The 24,557-nt window shown below is 43.1% G+C and overlaps 1 protein-coding gene across 1 annotated transcript in view; it reads right to left on the bottom strand.

The window, feature by feature from the left end:
• LOC148022106 (uncharacterized) overlaps nt 1-24,557 on the bottom strand; it is a 156,132-nt gene that overhangs the window by 39,217 nt on the left and 92,358 nt on the right. Inside the window, exon 3 of the mRNA XM_087696794.1 lies at nt 8,453-9,862. Within this exon, the coding sequence (XP_087552920.1) occupies nt 8,453-9,862 (1,410 nt within the window). The remainder of the gene's footprint in view (nt 1-8,452; nt 9,863-24,557) is intronic.

The following is a 24,557-nucleotide window of genomic DNA, read 5'->3' as shown; positions in this document are numbered from 1 at the left end:
CTCATTATCATGAGTACATGCTGCCATAACAAACTCCATGGAATGTGCTGAATCATGCAGTCGAGTTTGCCTTCGAGTACGACCAGCCAAGGGTGTTTCCAAATGACTATCTCTCATAGTCTGCGTGTACCATCTAGGCACCTGTCTTGCTTCCTGACTGTGTACAAGTTCCTGCTGAATTTCAGTTTCAGCAATGTGCTGATTTACTGCATGTTCCATAGGAGCAGCTGGCTGAACATTAGGTTCATTTGCTGAAGTACCAGCTGAATCACCAAATGTGATGGGCAGCAGCCCTTCAAAGACATCACGGGCAGCCTGATATGTATCAAAACCAGCCAAGGATAATTCTGATTTTTCATCAAATACAACATCCCTGCTGACAAAAACCTTCTTGGTCACGGGATCATAGAGTCTGTAGCCTTTGCTTTCGCTGCTATATCCCATAAAGATGCATTTTACAGCCTTGTTGTCCAACTTCTTTCGAAGTACCTGTGGAATATGGGCATATGCAAGACACCCAAAAGTACGGAAGTGGCCAACAGAAGGTTTGCGGCTGTGCCAAGCCTCAAAAGGTGTGACGGTTTTCAAGGCCTTGGTAGGGCATCTGTTCAAAATGTGGCAAGCGCACATGACGGCTTCCATCCAAAAACTATGAGGCAAACTCTTTGCCTTCAGCATACATCTGGCCATCTCCATGAGTGACCGATTTTTCCTCTCTGCTACCCCATTCTGCTGTGGAGTATATGCAGTAGTGTACTGATGGATAATGCCCTTCTGCTGCAAATAAGAATTCAGCATAGAGGACATGTATTCCCCCCCTCGGTCCGAACGGAGAGTCTTAAATTTGCAACCAGACTGAGTTTCCACAAGTGCACTGAAAGCCAAAAATGCATCATACACTTCTGACTTCTTTTTCAAGCAGTAGACCCAGCACAAACGTGTAAAGTCATCAATAAATGTTACAAAATAGTAACAACCACCCAATGACTGTGTCTGCATGGGCCCACAAACATCCGAATGCACAAGCTGCAATCTGGCTGTTGCTCTAAAAGCAACATCACGGGGAAAAGAGAAACGATGCATTTTCCCCAAAATGCAACCCTCGCATAAATGCTCAGGAGGTCTCTCCAAGAGAGGTAATCCATCCAACATCTGAGTACGCTGTAATAGCATCAAGCTACCATAGTTTACATGCCCCAAACGAGCATGCCATAACTCTGCCTCTAACATAGCAGGAGTAAGAGTGGATGTCAAATATGCAGACTGATCTACCGAAAGAGCATCCAACTCATATAACCCATGACACAGAGAACCTGTCAAGACCAATGTCATGTGTTCCTTGTCACGGACCATGCAACGGTCATCATCAAAGGTGACCTGCAAACCACAACGTGCCATAGAAGAAATGGAAAGCAGATTCTTCTTAATGCCAGGCACATACAAAGCATCCTATAGGCGGAGAATAGAGCCATCAATGGTTGTAAGCTGAATCTCCCCAATACCACGAACAGGGTATGATGCATTATTAGCACACTGAACAGACTTCCCAACGGGAGGTGCACCAAGAGAAGCAAACAAATCTCTACGAGATGTGATATGCCGTGAAGCACCACTGTCAAAGAACCAAGTGTCAGCATCTTCTGTAGAGCTAAATGCTCTATCAGCCCAAGAGACATCATAACTGCAAGTGTAAAAACAATAGTCCCTGTCTGCAACAAAGGACGCGGACTCACTAGCAGTGGAAGGAGCTGCAGAAACAGACATCCCTGACTCCTTCTTCTTCTCTTTGGCGATGCGCTTCCTGCACTCAGTGATGTAGTGGCCAGGCTTCTTGCAGTAATGGCATTTTCCTTTCTTGGCTTGCGTGCCCCCCTGTTTCTGACTTGTCTGTGAAGTGTTACTACTACCAGAACTCTGCGAAGCATTTTTCCCTTGGCTGTTTTTACCCTTCTGCCTTGACATAAAAGCCTGCTCAGAGGCTATACCATCCACACCACTGTTCCGTCTAGTTTGTTCCTCCTCTAGAAGCAAACTGACGAGCTGAATGAAAGTGATGGGCTCTTTCGAAATCCTCATAGTGAGGTTCAAGGCAGTATGAAAAGCCAAGTAAGAGGGAGGCAGTGAATTCAATGTCGTAGAAATCAGCTGCGCATCTGAGTAGTACTCATCCACATTCATGAGTTGCTCCCGCAAGTCCTGAATTTTGTTGAGATGATCCTGCATAGAATCACCCTCATTCATCTTTAGAGTCTCTAGCTCTTTCTTCAAGAAAAAGATGCGAGTCTCATTCTTTCCTGCAAACATCTGCTCCAATGTCAACCAAGCTTCTTGTGAAGAAGCTGCTGAACGAATATGAGGAATGATAGAACGCTGAACTGCCAATGCAATCAGCGACATAGCCTGTGCATCCCGTGTATCCCAAGCTTTCTGAGCTGCAGTTCTTGGGGGAAGTGGCTGAGCGGGGTGAGGTGGAGGGGGCTGAGGTTGCCCTCTTGCACGTCCTCCTGGAGGAGGAGTAGCGGGAGCCACAACTCCCGGTCGTGCTTCCTCTCCACTGACATAATCCCACAAATTTTTGGCCACTAATACATTCTTCATCATGAAAGACCAAAGGGAATAATTGTTCCCATCCAATCGGTCTTTCTTGGACACATAGGTGAATACATCTCCTCCCTGATTTGCCATTATTTCCCAAAAGGTAATAGAGCAATGTCAATGCAGTACGGGCTGGAAATCTGCAAATTTCCAGAAATTGCAGCAAACACAAGTCTGCAATTAATGTGCAAAGGGTACTCTGTCAAAAAAAAACTGTCACTGATGCACGCTTCCCAAGGTGCAATTAGTGCTCAGCAGCACTAAAACATCAAAAGCCCCAAAATTTTCTGCCCAAAATTTCTGTCACAAATGTCTGTTACAAAAGCCCCAAAATGTGCATTCAATGTGTCACAGACAGACACAGCACGTTTCCCAATGCTGAAAACTGAACCTGCTGTTCAGCACGTTTCCCAATGCTGAACCTGAACCTGTTGCACGAACTCCTGTGTAAAAGAAAAGTGCAGAATGTTACCTTTGCGTGTTGACGACGGGCACGATTCCCGAGGTAATGACTGCTGGGTACAATCGGACTGACGCACAGGTACAGGCGTGCAGGTCCAGTGACACGCGCAGGCAGGACTGGGCGCGCGCTGGGCAGAGGAGGCGGCACCCAGGACTGGCTGGTGGAGACAGGTGGCGCGCTGGCAGCTGGAGCTGACGGCACAGGCTAGCTCAGCGCAGGGAGGCTGCGCAGGCAGACTGACAGGCGAAGGGGCACTCTGGGCAGACACAGGGCAGAGGACTCGCTGGGCAGAGGTGGCAGCACGCAGGTACAGGTGGCGCGCTGGGCAGAGGTGGCAGCACGCAGGTACAGGTGGCACGCTGATTGTTGGAGCTGCACGCTGGGCAGAGGAGTCGTCTGGTGCTGCGCGCTGACGGACTGACAGGCGCAGGCAGGACTGGGCAGGAACAGGCGGCTGGGGCAGAACTGGCGGGGGCTGCAGACTGCAGACTGAAGACTGCTCTGAGCTGAGCTCTGATACCAAATGTCAGATGGGAGAGGATCGAGGTGCAGCTGAAGTGCAGTAGACAGTGTGAGAGTGAGAGACAGAGTTGAGCACGACACCCAATGCAATAGTACTGAATAGAGTGTTAGCTGAAAGTACAAATGATAACCCTTATACCTTAGGGTTATAAGGGGCTGTTCACACCCGAACACAGTAAGTGCCCGTAAGTATGCACCACAAGCACATACAAAATAGTACACGTAATCTGGGGGAAAAAACCTCTCCTACCGAGAGTAAAAAGTGCCCCAGTGTCCTAGTGATCACCCGCACACTCCCATATGAGCGTAGGCGTAAGTAAGGCGTGTGAGATACCCAACACTTACAGTGATTATGATTGGGCTGGTGATTATGATTCTCATCACTCCACTAGTAGCAATCGTTTCTTTATTGGCTCATCTTGCATATCTTGGCTTAGCAAGAAATAGTCCACTGTTGCCACATCGTCATGTGAAGCTGAATACAAGGCAGCTTTCACTACCACAGTTAAATGTGTATGGCTTAGATGCTTGCTAGTTGATTTGGATGTATCTGTCGCACAGCCTACTCCTTTGTTCATTGATAGTCAGAGTGCCATTGCAGTGGCAAGGAACCCAGTGTTTCATGCATGCACAAAACACATTGAGATCCATTATCACTTTGTCAGAGAGGCTACATGCCGGAGATATCAGCCTTGTCTATTGTCCTACCACCAGTAATGTGGCAGACATCTTCACCAAAGCTCTTCCTCCTGACAAATTTGAAGCATTTCGCAATGCTTTAAATTTGATCTCCTTTGGTGGCGGATGACCCTTGTATTTTGATCACTCTTTACTCCAGGGGGATTGTTGGTTTTTACTCACGCCTACGCTCATAGAGAAGTGTCGGTGATCTTCAGTAGGACACTAGGGCACTTTTTACTCTCTATACGAGAGATTTTTCCCCCCAGATTTATTCTCTTTATTTTATGTGCCTATGTTACATAGTTTCGGGCACTTATCATGTTTCACACACTTCAGGTGTGAACACCCTCTTACAACCCTAAGGTTTAAGGGTTCTACTTTGTACTTTCATTACACACTTCAATCTATTGCATTAGGTGTTGTGCTTTCACTCTCCACACTGTCTACTTCACTCTCAGTTGAGCTTCAATCCACTCCAACTCTCACAAGCTCAACATCCACTCAAGTGGTCCCCCCAAAACAACATCCACTAGCCTAGGAAGGTTTCACCGTGATCAAGTCAGCCATTGCACAGCTATAAACACCATCCAGCAGCATTAGACAGATCCAACCATCCTTGAAAGTTTGAAACTGCCACAGCTCGTCTAGAACAGCTCCACCTGAACCTGAGAAAAAGTGCATGAGTCCCATATCCACAAGAAGCCTCTCTCCTTCTCCTCATCCTGTCAGATCCTCCCTGCAACATCTCCCATCTTCCACGGAGAGTGTGGATAATCTCTATCCAAATCCTCAAGAAAGTCTCAGCTGTGGATACATCCAGATTCCTAAAGGTCAATGATGTGGATACATATGTGAATAGTGTGGATAATCTGTGTCCAAATCCTCAAAAGGGTCTCAGCTGTGGATACATTCTAATTTCTAAAGGTCAATGATGTCGCTACCCCTTGCAGTCCAAATGTACCAAGCTATACTATTAGCAATCAGCTCCCATCTATGATGGTGTCCCTAAGTCCACCAGAAGGACGTCCCTTCTAGAAACGTGACCAACCTAGGTCTGAGAAGTGTGCATATCCATCCACCACTCAAGAGGTACTCCCTTTGTCACAACCTCAATCATAGCCACGGCTCCCTTGAGACCCTGTAGTCTTTGCCTTTGAATCTCCTATTGTAACTCTTGAAACGTGAACTAGTCTCCCACTGAGATGGCGACCTATAGATAGAATCTTCCCCAAGATAGGTAAGTCCTCTATCCAAGGTGTGACCCAAATCTAAACTCAAATGGTGATTAAAGAGAAGTGCTTGACTCTTCTCTTCATCCATAGTCGATGGTAACTAATAAAGGCTAGAAGAAAGAGATCTCCATGCTCTAATAACAGCAACTGCAAATTTGACTTCAAAGCTCCACCGTGAGTCTCTCGCCTTAATCTCTTGAAAAATCCAGTCAATGTTGGGCTGCCATGGTCCTTGACATGTGGATGTGATGGCCTAAAGTCTCCCTATCAAAAGCTTTTCCCAAGGCTCCTCATCTTTGGAAGGAGGACCCAAACAATGAGCTTGGCCGATAAGGCTTTGCTCTGCTGGCAATCTGGGTCTAAGATCCCCAAGCCTCATCTAGACCTGGGCTATGTGATAATGGCCCAAGCAACCTTCACTCTAGCTGAGTTCCCATCTCTGCCCAACTAGATAAGATTCATGATAAGGCGCTTCACCTAAGCAATGCAAGATTTAGAGAACATCCAGCAGGGAGTGATGTACCAAATGGTCACAAGAAGGATCTCGAATCAGAAAATTGCGCATAAACTAATCTGCAAACTGATCACTAACTACTGCAAATGTGATCGCAAGCTGATCACAAACCAAGTGCAAAAACTGATCAAAAAGTGATGCAAAATTGATCAGAAGTGACCATAATCTGATCTCTAACTGATCAAAAACTGAGTTGAAACTGATAAGGAATTGATCTCAAACTGAGCATCAACCGATGCAAATCTCATGCCAAATTGATCATAAACTGATGCAAAAGTATAGTTTCAGTATCCAGGTGAAACTCATACTCATCTGCATACATCTCACAGTGACTAGTACATTGAGTAGTGACCTCGTGGCAAACATACTATCAACACAGTACCTTGGATGTATGTTGAATATATTCGAGATCCACAATGTACGAGAGCTATCTATAACTGGTGAAGTGGAAGTGCTACCTCCCCCTTAAGCAACAAGCAATGCTCTGGTTCCCTACTCTAGTGAACGTGACTGAGCCTGAAAGTCGGCTCTAATTGAAAGGCATCTAGGAAAAGCTACAACAACTGAGAATGGTCTGCCAACAAGTCATCCTCTTCCATCCACTTTGCATCCATTGATGAATAGTTCTGAAGCTTCACCAAAATATCTCGTGGACACTTTACCTCTGATCTTTCTTTCCTTATGTGCCAAAATCTACTCATGCATCATATCTCATCCAGCTCCTCAACCTTAGGCTAAATTTTAGCAGATATATCCTCTAACACATCACCACAAAAAGACCTCAACAAACTTACATGAAAGGCATTGTGTATCCTCGAATGTGGAGGTAATTTCAATAGATATGCAACATCCTTGATCTTCTCCAACACTTGAAGGGCCCGTAGTATCTCATACTTAACTTCGGATACAATCTTTCTCTTCCTTTGATCTCTTTCAACCTTGCCTTTTTAAAACACAGCAATACATAATCGCCCTTTGTAAACCGCAAAGCACATCTAGGGCAATCAACTGCCATCGGTTGCTTTTTTTGTGATCTCCGAAGTGCATACGTTATCTTTGCATAGGCTCCATCCAAGCTTTCGACATAGCAATCAGCCTCAAAGATCTTATCATTACTGTGCGAGATAGGTGGTACCTTCTTGCCACCCTCAACAACCTCAAATAGAGCTTTGCCAACGAAGCTATGCACCGTATTACTATATGCAAACTCAACCAATGGCAAATACTGCTCCCACTGTGTCTTATGGTCTAATACATAGCACCTCAAAAGATCCAACACTCTGGAATTTTCCTCTTCAGACTAACCATCTATTTGCGTATGGAATGATGACGACAATTTCAATGTGATACCCAAATTTTCAAATAACCCTGTCTCAAATAAATTGGTCATCCAAGGATCTTGATTACTGACAAATCGACTATAGCATACCATAATACTTAAAATGTGTTGCAAAAACAATTGTATCATATAATCAGTCTTTATTTTCTTCCTCGCCGGAATGAAATGGGCACGTTTGCTAAACTTGCAAACGATAGTCCATATCCCATCATTCCATGTCAGTATCGTAGGAAGCTCATAAATGAAATCGATTGCAATGCTCTACCAAGACCTATCTGGTATAGGCAACGGCTATAACAAATCTGGCATCTTTTTCGTATCATGCTTAACCCTCTAATATACAATCCATGTCCTTCACAACTTTTGCCTTTGAAATTTACAGACTCCTCGGGGTCCTTGGCTTGTCACCATGAAATAACTGCCATGTGTATCACATGTGCCTTATAACCTTGCACATTTGATTATTAAATTAATCAAATAATAATAGCAAGATTAAAGCATCTCAAAAGTTTCATGTCCCGATGACAGGCCTTCTCCTCCTCCCACTACTGCTCACAGCCCTACTCAACTCCTCTATCACCTAAGCCACCACCTCTAAAACCTTGGTTACCTGGCTGCAGTCCTTCCTCCACAGCTCGCACATTTGCCTGCACATCGCCGCCTTCTTTGTGGAGTGGGGGAATGGCATGAGTGAAAGTCTAGTGTCAAGACAGGTGCATTTACAGCAAGAAGCACAAGGGTGTGATTCAAGCAGGTGGTACTTGCAAGCTGTCCCAATTGACCACCTCAATAATAGTGTTTGTCCATCCTTTACAACTAGTTCTCATAATCCACGCAGCAACCACCACTTCACCAATAGTCATCCAAAGAACTACAAGGACCTTGTCCTTCTTTCGAAAAAGGTTGGGTTTTTCCAAGCATCCTGGGCACCCTAGCCTGTCCAATTCTTCGGATTTTATTCTTTAATGTTATGGCATGATTGAATGTACTCAAATTCATGTTAAATCTGGTGTAAGTTACTGCATTATCATGGTAAAGTCATGATGGACTCATGTCAAGGAAGTTGCAACTTTCAAAACTTTGCAAGCATGCATACAAAGCATGACCTTATGATTTGATTCAATTGATGTCTTATGGAAACCCGAAATTTCATTCTCCAGCATTATATTATTTATGATACTTCCAGCAGCACTATGTTCGCTCCCGCTGACAACTGAGAAGTTATCTTGATTCTCAGTGCTGCAGACAGGTTGATAGTTAGTGACGTCCAAAGGATTCAGTTGCAGCTGGTCCAAAAGCCCCTGATCACACATATCTTCCTGGCATGCTTCTCTTCCTTGATAACAATCATCAATGTCAAAGAAAAATCCAGCTTCATGAACTGAAACGTATGCAAAGCCATCAGGATCCTCATACTTCGATATTTCCATTGCAAGACGAAACCTTTTCCTAGTTCGAAAACCCCTCCAAATTGCCTGAATTTTTAAAGCAGCTTCTGACATTCTCTGCCTCTCTAGGTAGAGACTGGCCAAAAATCCAGATCTCCTTATCTTCCAACCTTTCCAAGAGGCTTGTATTCTGGCTGCTGCTAGACAACACATCATATTTTTCTGATGAAATAGCAGACATTTAAATTTCCTCCTAGAGAGAAACCCTCTTGAAAGTGCTTGTAATCTTCTTATTCTTCTGAGATGTGTATCAATTTCGACTTGATAAGCTTCATTCTTCTCAAACTTTTCCTCATACTGGCTTTCATCGAAATGGATATGTTCCCACAAACAATGCTCAAGATCAGAGGCATAACAGTTTCGTATGACTTTTCCATAGCCCATCTGTTTATGATCCTGTGCTACATGCCTAATCTCTTCTTCAATATTACTTTCTCTCAAACCATTCAGCATCTTTTGCCTGTGATTAAGGCACATTAATTGAAAAGCCTGCTGGTTCCATTGTGCTTCATATTGACGAAATGTATAAGATTTACACATGTCATCAGATTCATAATAATTCACACAGTAAAGCTGTGAAATGTCTGCAAGAACTTCCCATAACACAGGTATATCGGCATCTCCTGCCATGAGTTTATTTATTGAAACTACTTGTGTGTCCAGTATCATGCTTTCACAAGATCTGATACCATATTTAAGCTGATCAGCGTGACATTTCAAGACTGTTAAGCCGCTGCAGGTTAAATTGGTCATTTGCTGCTTTAGGACATCTACCTTAAGCAAGATTGGTATGCTTCCTTTCCATATTTTTGAATGTATATAATGGTGACCAACCACATTCATAACCTTCAAGAAGATAGATCGAACTGCTTGATGTCTCTCATAGTCTGACAAAGCTTCATTATCCAATTCCATCAACCATGGTACAGCCTCAAGAACTTTCTCTACATAATCTGGGAGTTCAGATACAGGATTATCATTAAGCTGAAGGGAACGGAGATTGGGAAAACAACCAAGTTTCTGCAACTGCTGTACTCGAGAAATCTTGTTGAATGAAAGATCAAGAACCTGAAAGATTCCAAAATATTTTCAGTGCCTGTTCTACAAATACACAAATTTTCACAGTTACAAATATATGAATTGATGCTTTGAAAAGCCTAAAAGCATTGAAGTGATGTAGCCTCTGCTATCTTCAAGAAATGATCATATGTGTTTCTGCTTATCCAGCTAAAAGAGACAATAAAGCAATCTGTGCATCAAACACAGGTCATTCCAGGAGTCTTACTAGTATGTCCAGGATAATGGTCACAGTTTGAAATATCCTGGTCACAGTTGGAAGAGGGAATGTGCTCACTGTTACAAAGGATACCTTGCGACACTGCTAAGCCTTCCACTTCGTAGCTGATCTGAATGCCCACCCAGGCCATTATGCCTTTCTAGAAATTTAAACTGATGTGATTCTAAGCACAGTGAGTGCCATTCAATAAACCAAGAAGAGACATAAGTACTGCATCAAGCACACCAAAATAACTGACTGTTCTAAGCAAGGTCATAAAACTGAAAATATCCATGCATAAGGTGCCACCTTGAAGAAAGAATGTGCTCATAGTACCCATGGTGTAACCCATTCTTTGACATAGTACCAAGCATTCTACCTCTTAGCTTATGTAAAGCTGGCCAAGCAATTGTGCCATCCTAGGGATGTAATGCTTTTCATTTTTTGGTCAGAGAAAATAAGATTTTATTAACAACACCTCGGAAAAATTCCTAAGATAAAATACAAAGTAGAAAATTTCATATAAGGGGCTGCTAAGTAAATCTTCAATACAGTGGTTGATTGAACAACCAATATGGTGGTCCGTAATGCTAGACCATGTATGGTGCTACCTGAAAGAAGGTGCCAGAGTCCCATGTCCACATAAAAGCATCTCTACTCCACATCATTCACTAAGAGTCGCCCTATAGTCTTTCCCATCTCCCGTGAAAAGTATGAATAATCCTTTTCCGAATCCTAGAGAGAATCTCTGCAGTGGAAACATCTTGAAGATAGATGCCATAACTACACCTCATAGTCTAAATGAATATCTTTAATACTTTCAATATTTTTCCACTCAAAATAATGTTGCTAAGCAACAATTCACCCCATTTTCTAAACTCTCAACCTTTGAACAACTAAGCATTCACCCATAAATTTACAAATTACAGTCAAGAAATGCTAGGGGTCCCTTACATTCTACCTTGGCCCTATATTGAGTAAATTCTAAATCCATGAGATTCATTCGAATGCTCAATACCCAAAAGTAGACAAAGAATACTAGTTGGCCCAAAGACCATTATAGCCACACTGTAAGTTTAGCTCAAGTGCAACCTGAAGATGGTCCTAATGCACATGTCAACCTACAATAAAAGAGTGCAAGAAATATAATTTGTAAAATTACGCTAGAGCATTTGTGACAATGCCTCTTTGTCCACTAAGTTTGCACAAGTAATTTGGAGTTTGGATCATGCCCCCAACAATAAGAAATGAGTGGATCCCCTAAAAAATCTTCATAACCACATGTCAAACCACTATCCATGACCCAAGCTACTTCCCCCAAGTCGCTACCCATCTCAATTGTGCCATGAAAGTCCATCCTTCCTAAGGGCTCTCCTTCACACTGCTTAGGCTTTGGGACAATCCCATAGGCAATGCCTCCAAGTCTCCTTTATCTCTCCATATTTCACACATGCTATACTTCAAATCTCCTTTATCTCTCCACATCTCACACATGTTATAGAAGCCCTACCATAGTTGAGCCAAGTGTCAATTGCCAAACTCTTATTGGCTACAAGCCACAATAAAACAAATATCTTCTTAGCCCCAAAGCTATCATCCATCATCCTCCAAAGATCTATAACGAAAAGCACCAAGATATGTCTTCTGTGCCATTGTTGAGCAGCTACTGGCTCTACTCCAATGCTATTTGGCCAATGGTGTGACCAAATAAGGCTACATCAAGGATCTATCAAGTAATGGGTCTCTCCCAACCTAATCTTCTAGATCCCATTGTAATCTTGTAAGAGCTTTCTCTAGTATACCCAATGTCTTCGTCCCTCCGTCTAGCAAGTAGTTGTGTCTAGCTTGATCTACCATCTTCTACCACAATCTACCAATCGTGGACTCTATTTGATCCAAGTCATCTCAATGAGTCTACAAGCATACTTTGTCAAAACAGAAAGAGAAACAGACTTATTGATTTGAATAAAATAGACTCTAGTTCTAGTACCCCCAGCTCTTGGCACAATGACCAGTGACTATTGCACCAACAATGAAGAATTTGAGATCGAGTTATACAACGGACAAGTGTATAAGCTATGTGGTAGAAGAACAAGGCAAAAGAAACAAGGTGCAATGTGAAACTTTCATGAATTGAAAGTCCACACCTTAGAATTGGTTGCAATTGAAAGTTTTGTTTGATAAAGAGCTCAAGTTACAAAGTAGGCTTGATGCTTAAGTATGGCCAATAAGAAGCTAGCTTATGATTAATCAACCAAGCATTGATTAGCCCCTAATCAAATTCAAATTTTGATTAAGGAGCAATTGATTACTCATTTAGGAAATTGATCTTGGCTATTTGGAGTCTCCTCTCTCATTTAGCAGCCCAAGTTTGGACATGACCAGTTTTCTCTTCTTTGCTATAGGATGTGTAGGTTTCAGCCATTAAATATGAGCTAACAACATGTACAAAGTGAGGACAGCAACCAACTTCTCCTCTCAACATGAGCAATCCATTGGGAAGCTTTGTAAACAGAAAGATATGATGTTTTTTTTGTCTAAATTTCATTGAAACACGTTACTATAGCACAATAGACTTGAGTCGTCTCTTTTCCTTTGAGATCTCGATCCTTATACACATTGTTCGCTTCTTTTTGGGAAAGAAAATGATATTCTAGCTTCTCACGGTTTCATCATAAGAAACCCCTCTGTTCGTGGGAAAAAGCGTGTGGAACTACATAATATGAACTATGTAGGACAATTGTCGAGGCAAATGCTTCGTGAAATTGGATCCAAATGCTAATGGTCAATTTTAGTGTTTGGCAAGTTCCAAGTGTTTGTATGCATTTTTAAACATACTACAACTACTAGGAAGCAAGCAGTAAAGGTAATAAGGTCATTGTGGACCTGTGGATCAATTGTGCAACAAGAAATCATTGAAAAACAGCCATTCATAACTAATCTGGAGCATGCAAAGTAAGATTGTAGCTTTTCCATCATCACAAGAAATGCATGGGAAACTTGGTAAATGCATGGCAAAACCGAATAGATTGCATATGGCAAGGATCAAAACAATTGCCCTTTGTTTTTGGAAACAATCAAAACATTCTCTAACAAGGTGAGCTTGTGGTTGTCTCATAGTAACCACACATTTTCTTAAGTGTTGTACTTAGTGAACACCAATGAGTTTTTAAATATTTCAGCAAGATGACCTTCTGGGAACAAGATGTAGGTGATGAGGAATCATTGTCCTCAACAAAGATACACATTGCATAGTGCAGGGTCTTTGGAAGGTCATGCTTGGGTGGGAGAGCATGAAACAAATGCAGTTCCAAGGTCTATGGAAGATCATATTGACATGGGACAACAAGTTCTATGGAAGATCATGCTGACCTAGGACAGCAAGATATAAATGCTACTAAAAAGTTGTTGCAACTTTACCTTGAGGCTTTTCAATTAGAACCAATCTTGGTCATGGCTCATTGAAGTTCAACAGAGCATAGATCTAGAGCATTGCTAAATGCTCAAGAGGGGGTAGCAACTCCAAAAGATTGGAACTTGCTCTAATCAATATATTTTCGTACACTTGAGCATTGATGCTTAGTCAAGCACGAAGTATCCTAATTTTTGAACAACTATGGATACAGATAAGGATATGCTTATGTCAGTAGTAGTGCACATGTTGCTTCAAGTCATTTGTGTTACATTTCAATGTATATTGTTTGGTATGTAGAGTGCAAGGCAGTAAACGCATGTTAGTTTATCTTGAATGGAATGATTCTAGAATTAAGATGCATTACCAATGTGGATCTCTTGGGATGGCCATGAGCATAAGTCATGAAGCAGCATGGTTCTTTAGGGATAGGAATGGGCATAAATCTTGTGAAGCAACCATCATGGGATTAATATATCTAGTAGAGCACACTGTCTATGAAAGGACTATAGTGTGGCACATGGATTTGTACATGGTTTTCTCTTTGGTTCTTGAAGAACAAACAAGAGAAGTGAGTCATTGTGATGTGACACTTTTTTCATGTGAAATATCTTTGCTCATGGACCACTACTCTATGTCTGCATTGCCTAAATTAAGCTATTGGTTTGTTGCTCCCTTTTAACTTCTGTAGATAGTGATCTTTGAGACATAGCAAACATTTTGTGTTCTATTGTTATGATCAATAAGTACCATGATTGGTTATTTACGAGTGCAATGACTATCATTTTCACAAATGTACATGGTCAATACATGGAGGAACAAAAGTATGCTCGGTTACTTGGAAACATTTGAATATATGTATAGATAAGAGTACAATGGCAAGACATGTAGTAGCAACTGTGTGCTTGGTTACTTCCAAACATGTATGAACAACTGTACATTGAGAATACATGTAGTAACAACAATATAATTGGTTACTGAAAAACATGTATTGGCCATTTTGTATGGCATGTTGGATCTTAATTGTGTGCAATCAAGGATGATTCTAATGTTTCAAGAGCTGGTTGTGTCACCAAAAAGAGAACTAGATCTAATAGATTTTAAATGAACTCTACTCCTAACTCTTAGCACAATGATTATTGCACCTGCAGTGAAGGATTGACACTACGCATGCACTGGACAAATGTACACGCTATGTGATATAAGAATAGGGCAAATCGAATAAGGTGCAATATGAATCTTCCATTGAATAGATCTATGCACCTTAAAATTGGTTACAATTAAAGTTTGCATCTTAAAATGATTACATTGAAAGTTTTTCTAAATAAGTAACTCACTTAAGATATAAAGTAGGCCCAGTGCTCAAGTTTGGTCTAATATCAATTTTTGGGTTTGGTAGGTTTTTGTGTAGTGCAAGAGTTACTCTAGCTTCAATTGCGTGTTGATTTTGCTTGATGAATTCATTGCGCTGAAATAAGTGTTTGCTACAATGTGATTTACAACCCTTTGGGTTTCTGAAGACTCATTTCATACTCCACCATGAAAGAAAAAGCCCTATATCTAGTAGTCACAATCATCTCCCATAATATATTCCCTCTAGAGAAGAGACCTATGTGGAGCTAACATAAGCATTATGTGCTGAATTAGCCACTTAAACATCCCCAAAAATTCTTAATTAATGAAAACCCTAAAATGATGTGTGGTTCGAGAGACTTTTAAAATAGTGCATGGTATGAGGTCTCGAAACTTTCCATAAATAGGTAGGCTGCCCTCCATTCAACCCGATCTCGTTTTTGCAAGTTTCAAGCCCTCAAGCTTCACTGCCCACACCTCATTCACGGAGGACATCTCAGCTGAAGCTGCCCTCAATCCCATTTCAAGCCCTCAAGCTTCACTGCCCACATCTCATTCACGGAGGGCATCTCAACGGAAGCTGCCCTTTGCTGTCTACATCAGTCTCGTGCCTGTGTTTCCAACCTCCCCTTTGCATTCTACACCCATTGGAGCTAGCACCTGCTGTCCTCTACCCCTCAAGTTGCTGCACATCAGCCTGGCAACCAGTTGCCTTGCATTTACTGCTGTTTTCAGCCTGGCGACTATTCACACTGCTGCCTTTGACTATTCTAGCTGACAGTCTATGTTATCATCAAAATCTGTGTTTGTTGTTTTCTCTCTCATCTGCCTGTCCCCAACACTGATCCAGCAACACACACTGCTACATTTGCTATTGTCTGACATTTGCAGGCTGCCTTGCTGCACTTCGGGATCCACACTCTCCCGCTCAGCACCTTTGCCTCGGTCCACAAGACACGAGAGTTTGGGGTACAATTTTCATTCCTACACGGATGTTTGCTGCATGAGCATAGTATATTTAGTATTCAATCATTCATTGAGATTCCATTATGTTCATTGTCTCTGATGTTACCCTAACCCTAATTATGTTCTTTTGATTTATGCTTTGTAGTACGCTTTCATTTATGTTTATGTGTTAGGGTACTTCTTCACATGGTATTAGAGCAAGGTTCACTTCCTTGAAGCCTCGGCCTTTGATCTGAAAGCCCTTCACAAGAAGTAGAAACAACAGGAGAGCGAGACGACTTCAAATGCATCTTCAACACATCATGATGCTCCCGAGCCTAGCACATCAAGACACGAGATGGAGTGGGATCGATATCTTGCTCCTCCTTCCAACATGGCCAAAGAGTCTTCGGACTACCATGGAGTCCACATACCATACGAGATCTCGCGAGTCGAATACGATCTCATCCTCATATATCAAGCTCAATAGCAAATTAAAGGTAAATTTGAGTTTTCCCCTTTAGATTCGGTGCACTGGTCTAATGATTTTGTAAGAAGGACGAAAGTTCCACAAGGGACTAGTGTTAACCCCAACACGAAGAAAGCAAAAGGAAATAAAAAAGACGCAAGGCAAAGGCGGAAAAAAGATAGCTCGACTGAAGAAAGAAGAGGAGAAAAGGCCAAAAGCGCAAGGGCAACCTTAAAAGTCCAAGGCAACTGCAAAAGGGGAAAGGTGCATTTTAAAATACAAAGGCGCACCCTAAAATCTTGTAAAAGAGTGCCAGGCGGTGGAAAATCCGGAAAGCTAAAATAAAATACAAGGACAAAGGCCAAGGCAAGAGAAATGGAAGGCAAAGGTGCACAAGGAAAAGCGCAAGACAAAACTTGTGTAAAAGAGCGCAAGCGCATCGCGGTTTAATTCAAGGAGCGCCGGGCTCTCACCCGTTCAATTTGTAAATGTAGATGGGTGGCGGAAAGGAAGCTAGAAAGATAGAAGGACAATGGGAAAAAGGGCCTAGGCTACGGCCGGCCATGTAAAAAACGGAAAAGGGGATGACCGCCCAAAAGGGATTTAGGGTTTTGTATATAAAGTTGAAAAGTGAATGAGAAGCTCATTCTTGTGTGTGGCCAAAAGTAGCTCTCCTCTTCTTCTTCTTCTTCTTCTTCTTCTTGCTTGCTTGAGCTTGTGCTTGAGAGAGGGAGTGTGAGAGTGTGAGGGAGTGAGTGTGTGAGGGTGAGGGACCAAGGAGGAGAAGCTCTCCATCTTCTCCTCTCTTCTTCTCTTCTATTCTCTTCTCTTCTCTTGCTCACGGCAATGGAGCTTGGAGCGTGGAGCTTGAGGATGGAGCTTGCTTGAAGCTTGCACTTGGATCATGGAGCTACCGGAATGCGCGAGAGAGGAGGTAACTCGGTTGGCATGGAAGTAAGCTCACTACACCCGTAGATATGGATGGCACGTCGGCTATGTGAGAGGTAGCCATTAGTGCTCAACTTGGAATGCTTGAAACAATAAGCGGTCCGTGGGTCTTGGCGGTTGAGCGAAAGCTTCCACAACTAGCCATCATGTCGTGGAAACTGGCATGGAGTATAAACCATTTTCCTCTCTATCACCATCATCTTCATATTTTCCATACACTTCTCCACCTTCATTTACTCCTATGTCAGGTACACATGCTGCTACTTCTCAATCTTTTGAGTTTACTTCCTCTTTTCCGCAAGATATTGGTGATGCTCATTTCAGGACAAAGGAACTCTTTATACCAAGTATTGGTTCATAAACCCTAAAGAGGATAGATTTTTCTTTTGGAACTCAAGAAAAGGTAAACAAAATTTGCAAGGACCTATGATGAGTGCTCCTTCTTCATCTTTTCCTTCCGCTTTCACATCTCATGGTCAATTTGATTTTGGTGATTTTGCATTTAATGGACAAAAGGAACCTTACACATTTTCCACATCTACACAAATGATAAATCCATTTAATCTCCCACCCATCCCATCCACTAGTTCCACTTCATTGTCCCTTTAGCCTCCATTAAGTACACCTTACATGTCTTCACATATCTTACCAAGGGGTCCATCACCCTTAGGCACGCCTTTTAGGACCTCATCTTTTTCTTAGCCGAGTGGTGTCTCCATGATGGAGGTTCATCCTCCCATCTCCACACTTTCAAGTTTTCACAGTTTAGGAATGCCACCCATCCCTCACTGAGTTTGGATCAATTGGTATCACAATTTGCCTCCATGACATTACCTAGTGGGCCTTCTGGTCATTTTGTTGTGCCCTAGCCAGCCATTGGATAGGGCTTACGTATCCCGATGCCTCCAGCTCCACTAGCACTTTATGAAAACATTCATGTTCCACTGCCTGTACATCAATTGGCGCCCATTGGACATTATAAGCCTATTTCTACCTACCCACCTCTCCCTCCTACTTATCCCTGTCCACCACCTCCCTCTTGTTCCACTTATCCAACATCTCATGGTTCTTCCTCCTCATCAACCAAACATGCCTTTAATGATAAGACTTGTTTTAATAGGCCGAACTTCACTACTTGGTTAAACCTGATGAGATATGTCCTTGCCTCTCAGAACCTATGAGATCTTGAGCAAGGGTTGAAACCCCAACCTAATCCTACACTTGTTCCATGCGAGGTTATCCGCTCATGGAGGCTAGGAATACCTCCGCTTTTATTGAGCTAATGCAAGGTCTATTACCTAAATTTCATTCACAACTTCAGTTTTAACTTAGCATCCAAGTGTTGGACACACTTGACTGACCACTATGCGGCTCTGGATGGGACCCATCATATCAATTTGGATCATGAACTCCAAAACTTTAAAATCACTAACCGGGATGACTTGAAAATCAAGTTGGTTGAGCATCAGCGCCTTCTCACCGAATCCTCTACCACAAGGGCTCCTAAGTCCTCGAACGATCAGGTCACATTGTTTCTAATTAAGATACCAAGGAACTTTCATTTTCTGCAATAAGTGATCTCACAATCCACTATACCCACTTTCTATGAGTTTAAGTGTCAGGTATTGCGTTATGCTCCACTGTTCAATTGGTTTCATAGTTTGACTTCTATAGAGGAAGCTCTCGTTGCTCTTCTCAGAAACATGGAAAGGATAAACATTATCAAAATTCTAATCAAAATCAAAAACAAACTCAAAATGAAAATCCAAATCAAACTAGTGAGACCAAAGGAAAATCCCACTCATCTCTAAAACCCACGTGGTAGAATGTACCGAAGAAAAATCGATATTGTCAACATTCTCAGAAGATTGGCTGCTTTGACAACAAGTATCAATTGAAGGAAAGAGACACAACATCAAAAGCTAAAATGCTGACCTCTGCCCCTCAATTGGACAATCCCCAACAGGGAAGGCAGGGTAGTGGCAATCCTCAGTGGGGGTAGTGGCGATACCACACCCACATTGCCACTGATCAGCCATCACAGTTGACAGTTTCTCAACGCTAGAGAGCTTGTGTGACTAGTCTGCAAAGGCTCACTTCGTCTCTGTAGAGACATTTGAGGATACGAGTCTTGCCCACATCTGCGAGTTCCCTCCTGACGAGGTGATTACAGAGGCCCACTCATCACAGCCGAGTACTTCACCTACTCCTTGGATTGTGAACACTGGGGCTACCCATCATATGAGCCCCATCGAGGACATTTCATTTCTGGAGTCCCTACAGTTGGACACGTCTAAGTCGTTGGGTATTTGACTCACGCCTCACTTACGCCTACGCTCATATGGGAGTGTCAGTGATCAGTAGGACACACGGGCACTTTTTACTCTTGGTAGGAGAGGTTTTTTCCCCCAGACTTATAGCCTTATTTTCGTATGTGCTTATGTGCTTATGTTACACACTTATGGGCACTTACCGTGTTCGGGTGTGAACACCCCCTACAACCCTAAGGTTTAAGGGTTGTACTTTGTACTTTCATTCTACACTCTTTCAGTCTATTCCCTTTGGGTGTCGTGCTTCACTCTGTCTCTCTCACTCTCACACTGTCTACTGCACTCTCAGCTGCACCTCGATCCTCCCACCTCACATTTGGTATCAGAGCTCAGCTCTGAGCTCACCACCAGTCTGCAGTCTGCAGCCCCCGCCAGTTCTGCCCCAGGCCGCCAGCTCCAGTCGTCAAGTCTGCAAGCGCGCAGCTCCAGCCAGCTGCAGGCGCAGTTGCCACCTGTCAACTGGAGGCGCCGCCTGTACCTGCGCAGCCTCCCTGCGCTGAGTAGCCAGCGCGCAGCTCCACATTATCAGCTCCAGCCGCCTGCACAGCTCCACCCGCCTGCACAGCTCCATCCGCCAGTCATAGCGCGCCACCTGCAGACGTCTTCAGTCCAGGAGCCGTCTCATCTACCCAGCGTGCCACCTGTGCACAGCACGCAATCTGCCCCGCAGCACGCCAGTCCTGCCTGCGCGCCACCGGCCTGCACGAGCCATCTGTCCCCATGTGACGCCGGCTCCTGTACATGCAAAAGCCCGCCATCAGGTTCACCAGCCTGTTCCTGTGCGCAGACATTGCCTCGGGATCCGTGCACATCGTCAGTCAGCTGCAATCATTTTGCAGAGGTAACATTTTGCATTTTTTTAATTCAAACACAGGAGTTCGTGCAGCAACAGGGTCAATTTTCTGCATTGGGACACGTGCCCGTGTCTGTAACAGAGCAGCTGCAGGATCAGTTTTTTGCATTGGGACACGTGCCTGTGTCTGTAACAGAGCAGCAGCAGGATCAGTTTTCTGCATTGGGACACGTGCTTGTGTTTGTGACAGAGACACATTAAACGCACATTCTCGGGTATTTGTGACAGAAATTTTGGGGATTTTGACATTACAGTGTTGCTGAGCATTGTTTGCGCCTTGGAAAGCGTGCATTAAAGACAGTTTTTGACAGAGTACACCCTTGCACATTAATTGCAGAAGTGTGCTTGCTGCAATTTCTGGAAATTTGCAGATTTCCAGCCCTTACTGCTTTGACATTGCTCATTTGTCTTTGGAAATTTGTCATCATGGCAAATCGAGGAGGTGATGTATTTACCTATGTATCCAAGGAAGACAGATTGGATGGAAACAATTATTCGCTATGGTCATTCATGATGAAGAATGTATTAGTGGCTAAGAATTTATGGGATTATGTCAGTGGAGAGGAAACTAAACCGGGAGTTGTAGCTCCCGTTACTCCTCCTCAAGGGGCACGTGGACAATGGGGACCTCAGCCCGCTCCACCTCAGCCACTTCCTCCAAGAATTGCAGCTCAAAAAGCTTGGGATACACGAGATGCACAGGCTTTGTCGCTGATTGCTTTGGCAGTTCAGCGGTCCATCATCCCTCATATTCGTTCAGCATCTTCTTCATGAGATGCATGGCTGACTTTGGAGCATATGTTTGCAGGAAAGAATGAGACTCGAATCTCTTTCTTGAAGAAAGAGTTAGAGACTTTGAAGATGAATGAAGGTGATTCTATGCAGGATCACTTGAATAAGATTCAGGACTTGCGGGAGCAACTCATGAATGTAGATGAGTACTTTTCGGATGCACAGCTGATATCCACCACCTTGAATAGTAGTGTGGATACTATAGTCTCTGAGCAGGCTTTTATGGCAAGACAGAAAGGCAAAAACAGCAAGGTGAAAAATGCTCCACAGACTTCTGGTACTTCTGGCACATCACAGAATCAGACACAAGGGGGGACGCAAGCTAAAAAGGGAAAATGTCATTATTGTAAGAAGCCAGGCCACTATATCACTGAGTGCAGGAAGCGCATTGCCAAAGAGAAGAAGAAGGAATCAGGAATGTCTGTTTCTACTACTCCTTCCACTGCTAGTGAGTCTGCGTCCTTTGTTATGGACAGGGACTATTGTTTTTACACTTGCAGTTATGACATCTCTTGGGCTGATAGAGCACTTAGCTCTACAGAAGATGCTAACACTTGGTTCTTTGACAGTAGTGCTTCTAGGCATATTACATCTCGCAGAGATTTGTTTGCTTCAGTGAGTGCACCTCCCGTTGGGAAATCTGTACAGTGTGCCAATAATGCATCATACCCTGTTCATGGTATTGGGGAGATTCAGCTCACAGCCATTGATGGCTCTATTCTCCGCCTACAGGATGCTTTGTTTGTACCTGGGATCAAGAAGAATTTGCTATCTATTTCCTCTTTGGCAGGTTGTAGTTTGCAGGTCACATTTGATGATGACCGTTGCATGGTTAGAGATAAAGAACGCATGACTTTGGTCTTGACAGGATCTTTGTGTCATGGTTTATATGAGTTGGATGCTCTTTCAGTAGATCAGTCGGCATACTTGACATCCACTCTTACTCCTGCTATGATACAGGCAGAGTTATGGCATGCTCGTTTGGGGCATGTAAACTTTGGCAGCTTGATGCTTTTGCAGCGTACTCAAATGCTGGATGGCTTACCTCTCTTGGAGAGACCTCTTGAGCACTTATGCGAGGGATGCATTTTGGGAAAAATGCATCGTTTCTCATTTCCCCGTGATGTTGCTTTCAGAGCAACAACCAGATTGCAGTTGGTGCATTCAGATGTTTGTGGGCCTCTATGCAAACAATGTCATTGGGCGGTTGTTACTATTTTGTGACATTCATTGATGACTTTACACGTTTTTGCTGGGTCTACTGTTTGAAAAAGAAGTCAGAAGTGTATGATGCATTTTTGGCTTTCAGTGCACTTGTTGAAAATCAATCTGGATGCAAAATTAAGACTCTCCGTTCAAACCGAGAGGGGGAATACATGTCCTCTATGCTGAATTCTTTTTTGAAGCAGAAAGGCATAGTCCATCAGTACACTACTGCCTATACTCCACAGCAGAATGGGGTAGCAGAGAGGAAGAATCGGTCACTCATGGAGATGGCCAGATGTATGCTGAAGGCAAAGAGCTTGCCTCATAGTTTTTGCATGGAAGCAGTCATGTGTGCTTGCCATATTTTGAACAGATGCCCTACCAAAGCCTTGAAGACCATCACACCTTTTGAGGCTTGGAACAGCCGTAAACCTTCTGTTGGCCACTTCCGTACCTTTGGGTGTCTTGCCTATGCCCATATTCCACAGGTACTTAGAAAAAAGTTGGACAACAAGGCTGTTAAGTGCATTTTTATGGGATATAGCAGTGAGAGCAAAGGCTACAGACTTTATGATCCCATTACAAAGAAGGTTTTTGTCAGCAAGAATGTTGTTTTTGATGAAAAGTCAGAATTATCCTTGGCTGGTTTGGACACATATCAGGCTGCCCGTGATGTTTTTGAAGGGCTGCTGCCCATTACTTTTGGTGATTCAGCTGGAGCTTCAGAAAATGAACCTAATGTTCAGCCAGCTGCTCCTATGGAAAGTGCAGAAATTCAGCCATTGGCTGATCGGAATATTCAGCATAATGCTGAAACTGAAATTCAGCAAGAGCTTGCACACAGTCAAGAAGCTAGACAGTTACCTAGATGGTATTTGCAGACTATGCAAGATAGTCCTTTGGATACACCCATGGCTGGTCGTACTAGAACGCAAACTCGTTTGCATGATTCGGCACATACCATGGAGTTTGTTATGGCAGCAAGTACTTTTGATAATGAAGAGCCTGAATATTTTGAGGATGCACAACACAATGTGCATTCGATGGTAGCAATGCAAGCTGAATTAGATTCTATTACTAAGAATCAAACTTGGGATTTGGTGTCTTTGCCATTTGGGAAGAAAGCCATTGGAACGAAATGGGTCTACACACTGAAAAGGAAAGCAGATGGGTCCATTGATAAATACAAGGCACGGCTTGTAGCTAAAGGCTACGCACAGAAAAAGGGCATTGACTATGAGGAGACATTTGCTCCTACTTCCCGTATGACGACCATCAGGTCTATGATTGCTTTGGCTGCACATTATGGTTGGACAGTGCATCAGCTGGATATCAAGACTGCATTTTTACATGGGGAACTTCAGGAGGAAGTTTATGTACAGCAACCCATTGGTTTTGCAGTTGAAGGCTCATAACATTTGGTATGCAAGCTCAAAAAGGCACTATATGGTTTGAAACAAGCTCCTAGAGCTTGGTATGCAAAAATAGATGCTTTCTTGCTTGGTCAAGGGTTTCTCAACAGCTCTTCTGAGTCTACCCTTTACGTATGTAAAGAAGGGGGATCTATGCTGATTATATGTCTTTATGTTGATGACCTTTTGCTCACCGGAACACATGCTGATCAGATTTCAGCATTCAAACAAAATTTGCAGCAAACTTTTGACATGTCTAACTTGGGAATTTTGCATTGCTACTTGGGCATCCAGCTCATACATGATGCTCGAGGTATTGGGCTATCACAGTCAAGGTATATTGGGCAGCTTCTTAAGAAGTTTGGCTTACAGGATTGCAAGCCAGTTTGTACCCCCATGGAACCTGGACTGAAACTGTCATTACATGATGACAGTGATTTGTTTGATATACATACATATGCTCCTGCAGTTGGATGTCTTATCTACTTATGCAACACTAGGCCGGACATACAGTTTGCAGTTTCAGCTTTGAGCAGATATATGCATCAGCCATGTATGTCACATTGGCAAGCTGTCAAGCGTGTTTTTCGTTACTTGCGGGGTACTAGATCTCTTGGGTTGCTTTATGCCAAGGGGAAACCACTGCATTTACATGCTTACAGTGATTCTGATTGGGCTGGTGATTATGATACGCGTCACTCCACTAGTAGCAATTGTTTCTTTCTTGGCTCTTCTTGCATTTCTTGGCTTAGCAAGAAACAATCCAC

Source organism: Lygodium microphyllum, chromosome 17, assembly GCF_053477565.2.
Source record: "Lygodium microphyllum isolate KBCC chromosome 17, Lygodium_microphyllum_v1.1.10, whole genome shotgun sequence".
Lineage (NCBI taxonomy): Eukaryota > Viridiplantae > Streptophyta > Polypodiopsida > Schizaeales > Lygodiaceae > Lygodium > Lygodium microphyllum.
This window is presented reverse-complemented; position numbering and strand designations above follow the sequence as displayed.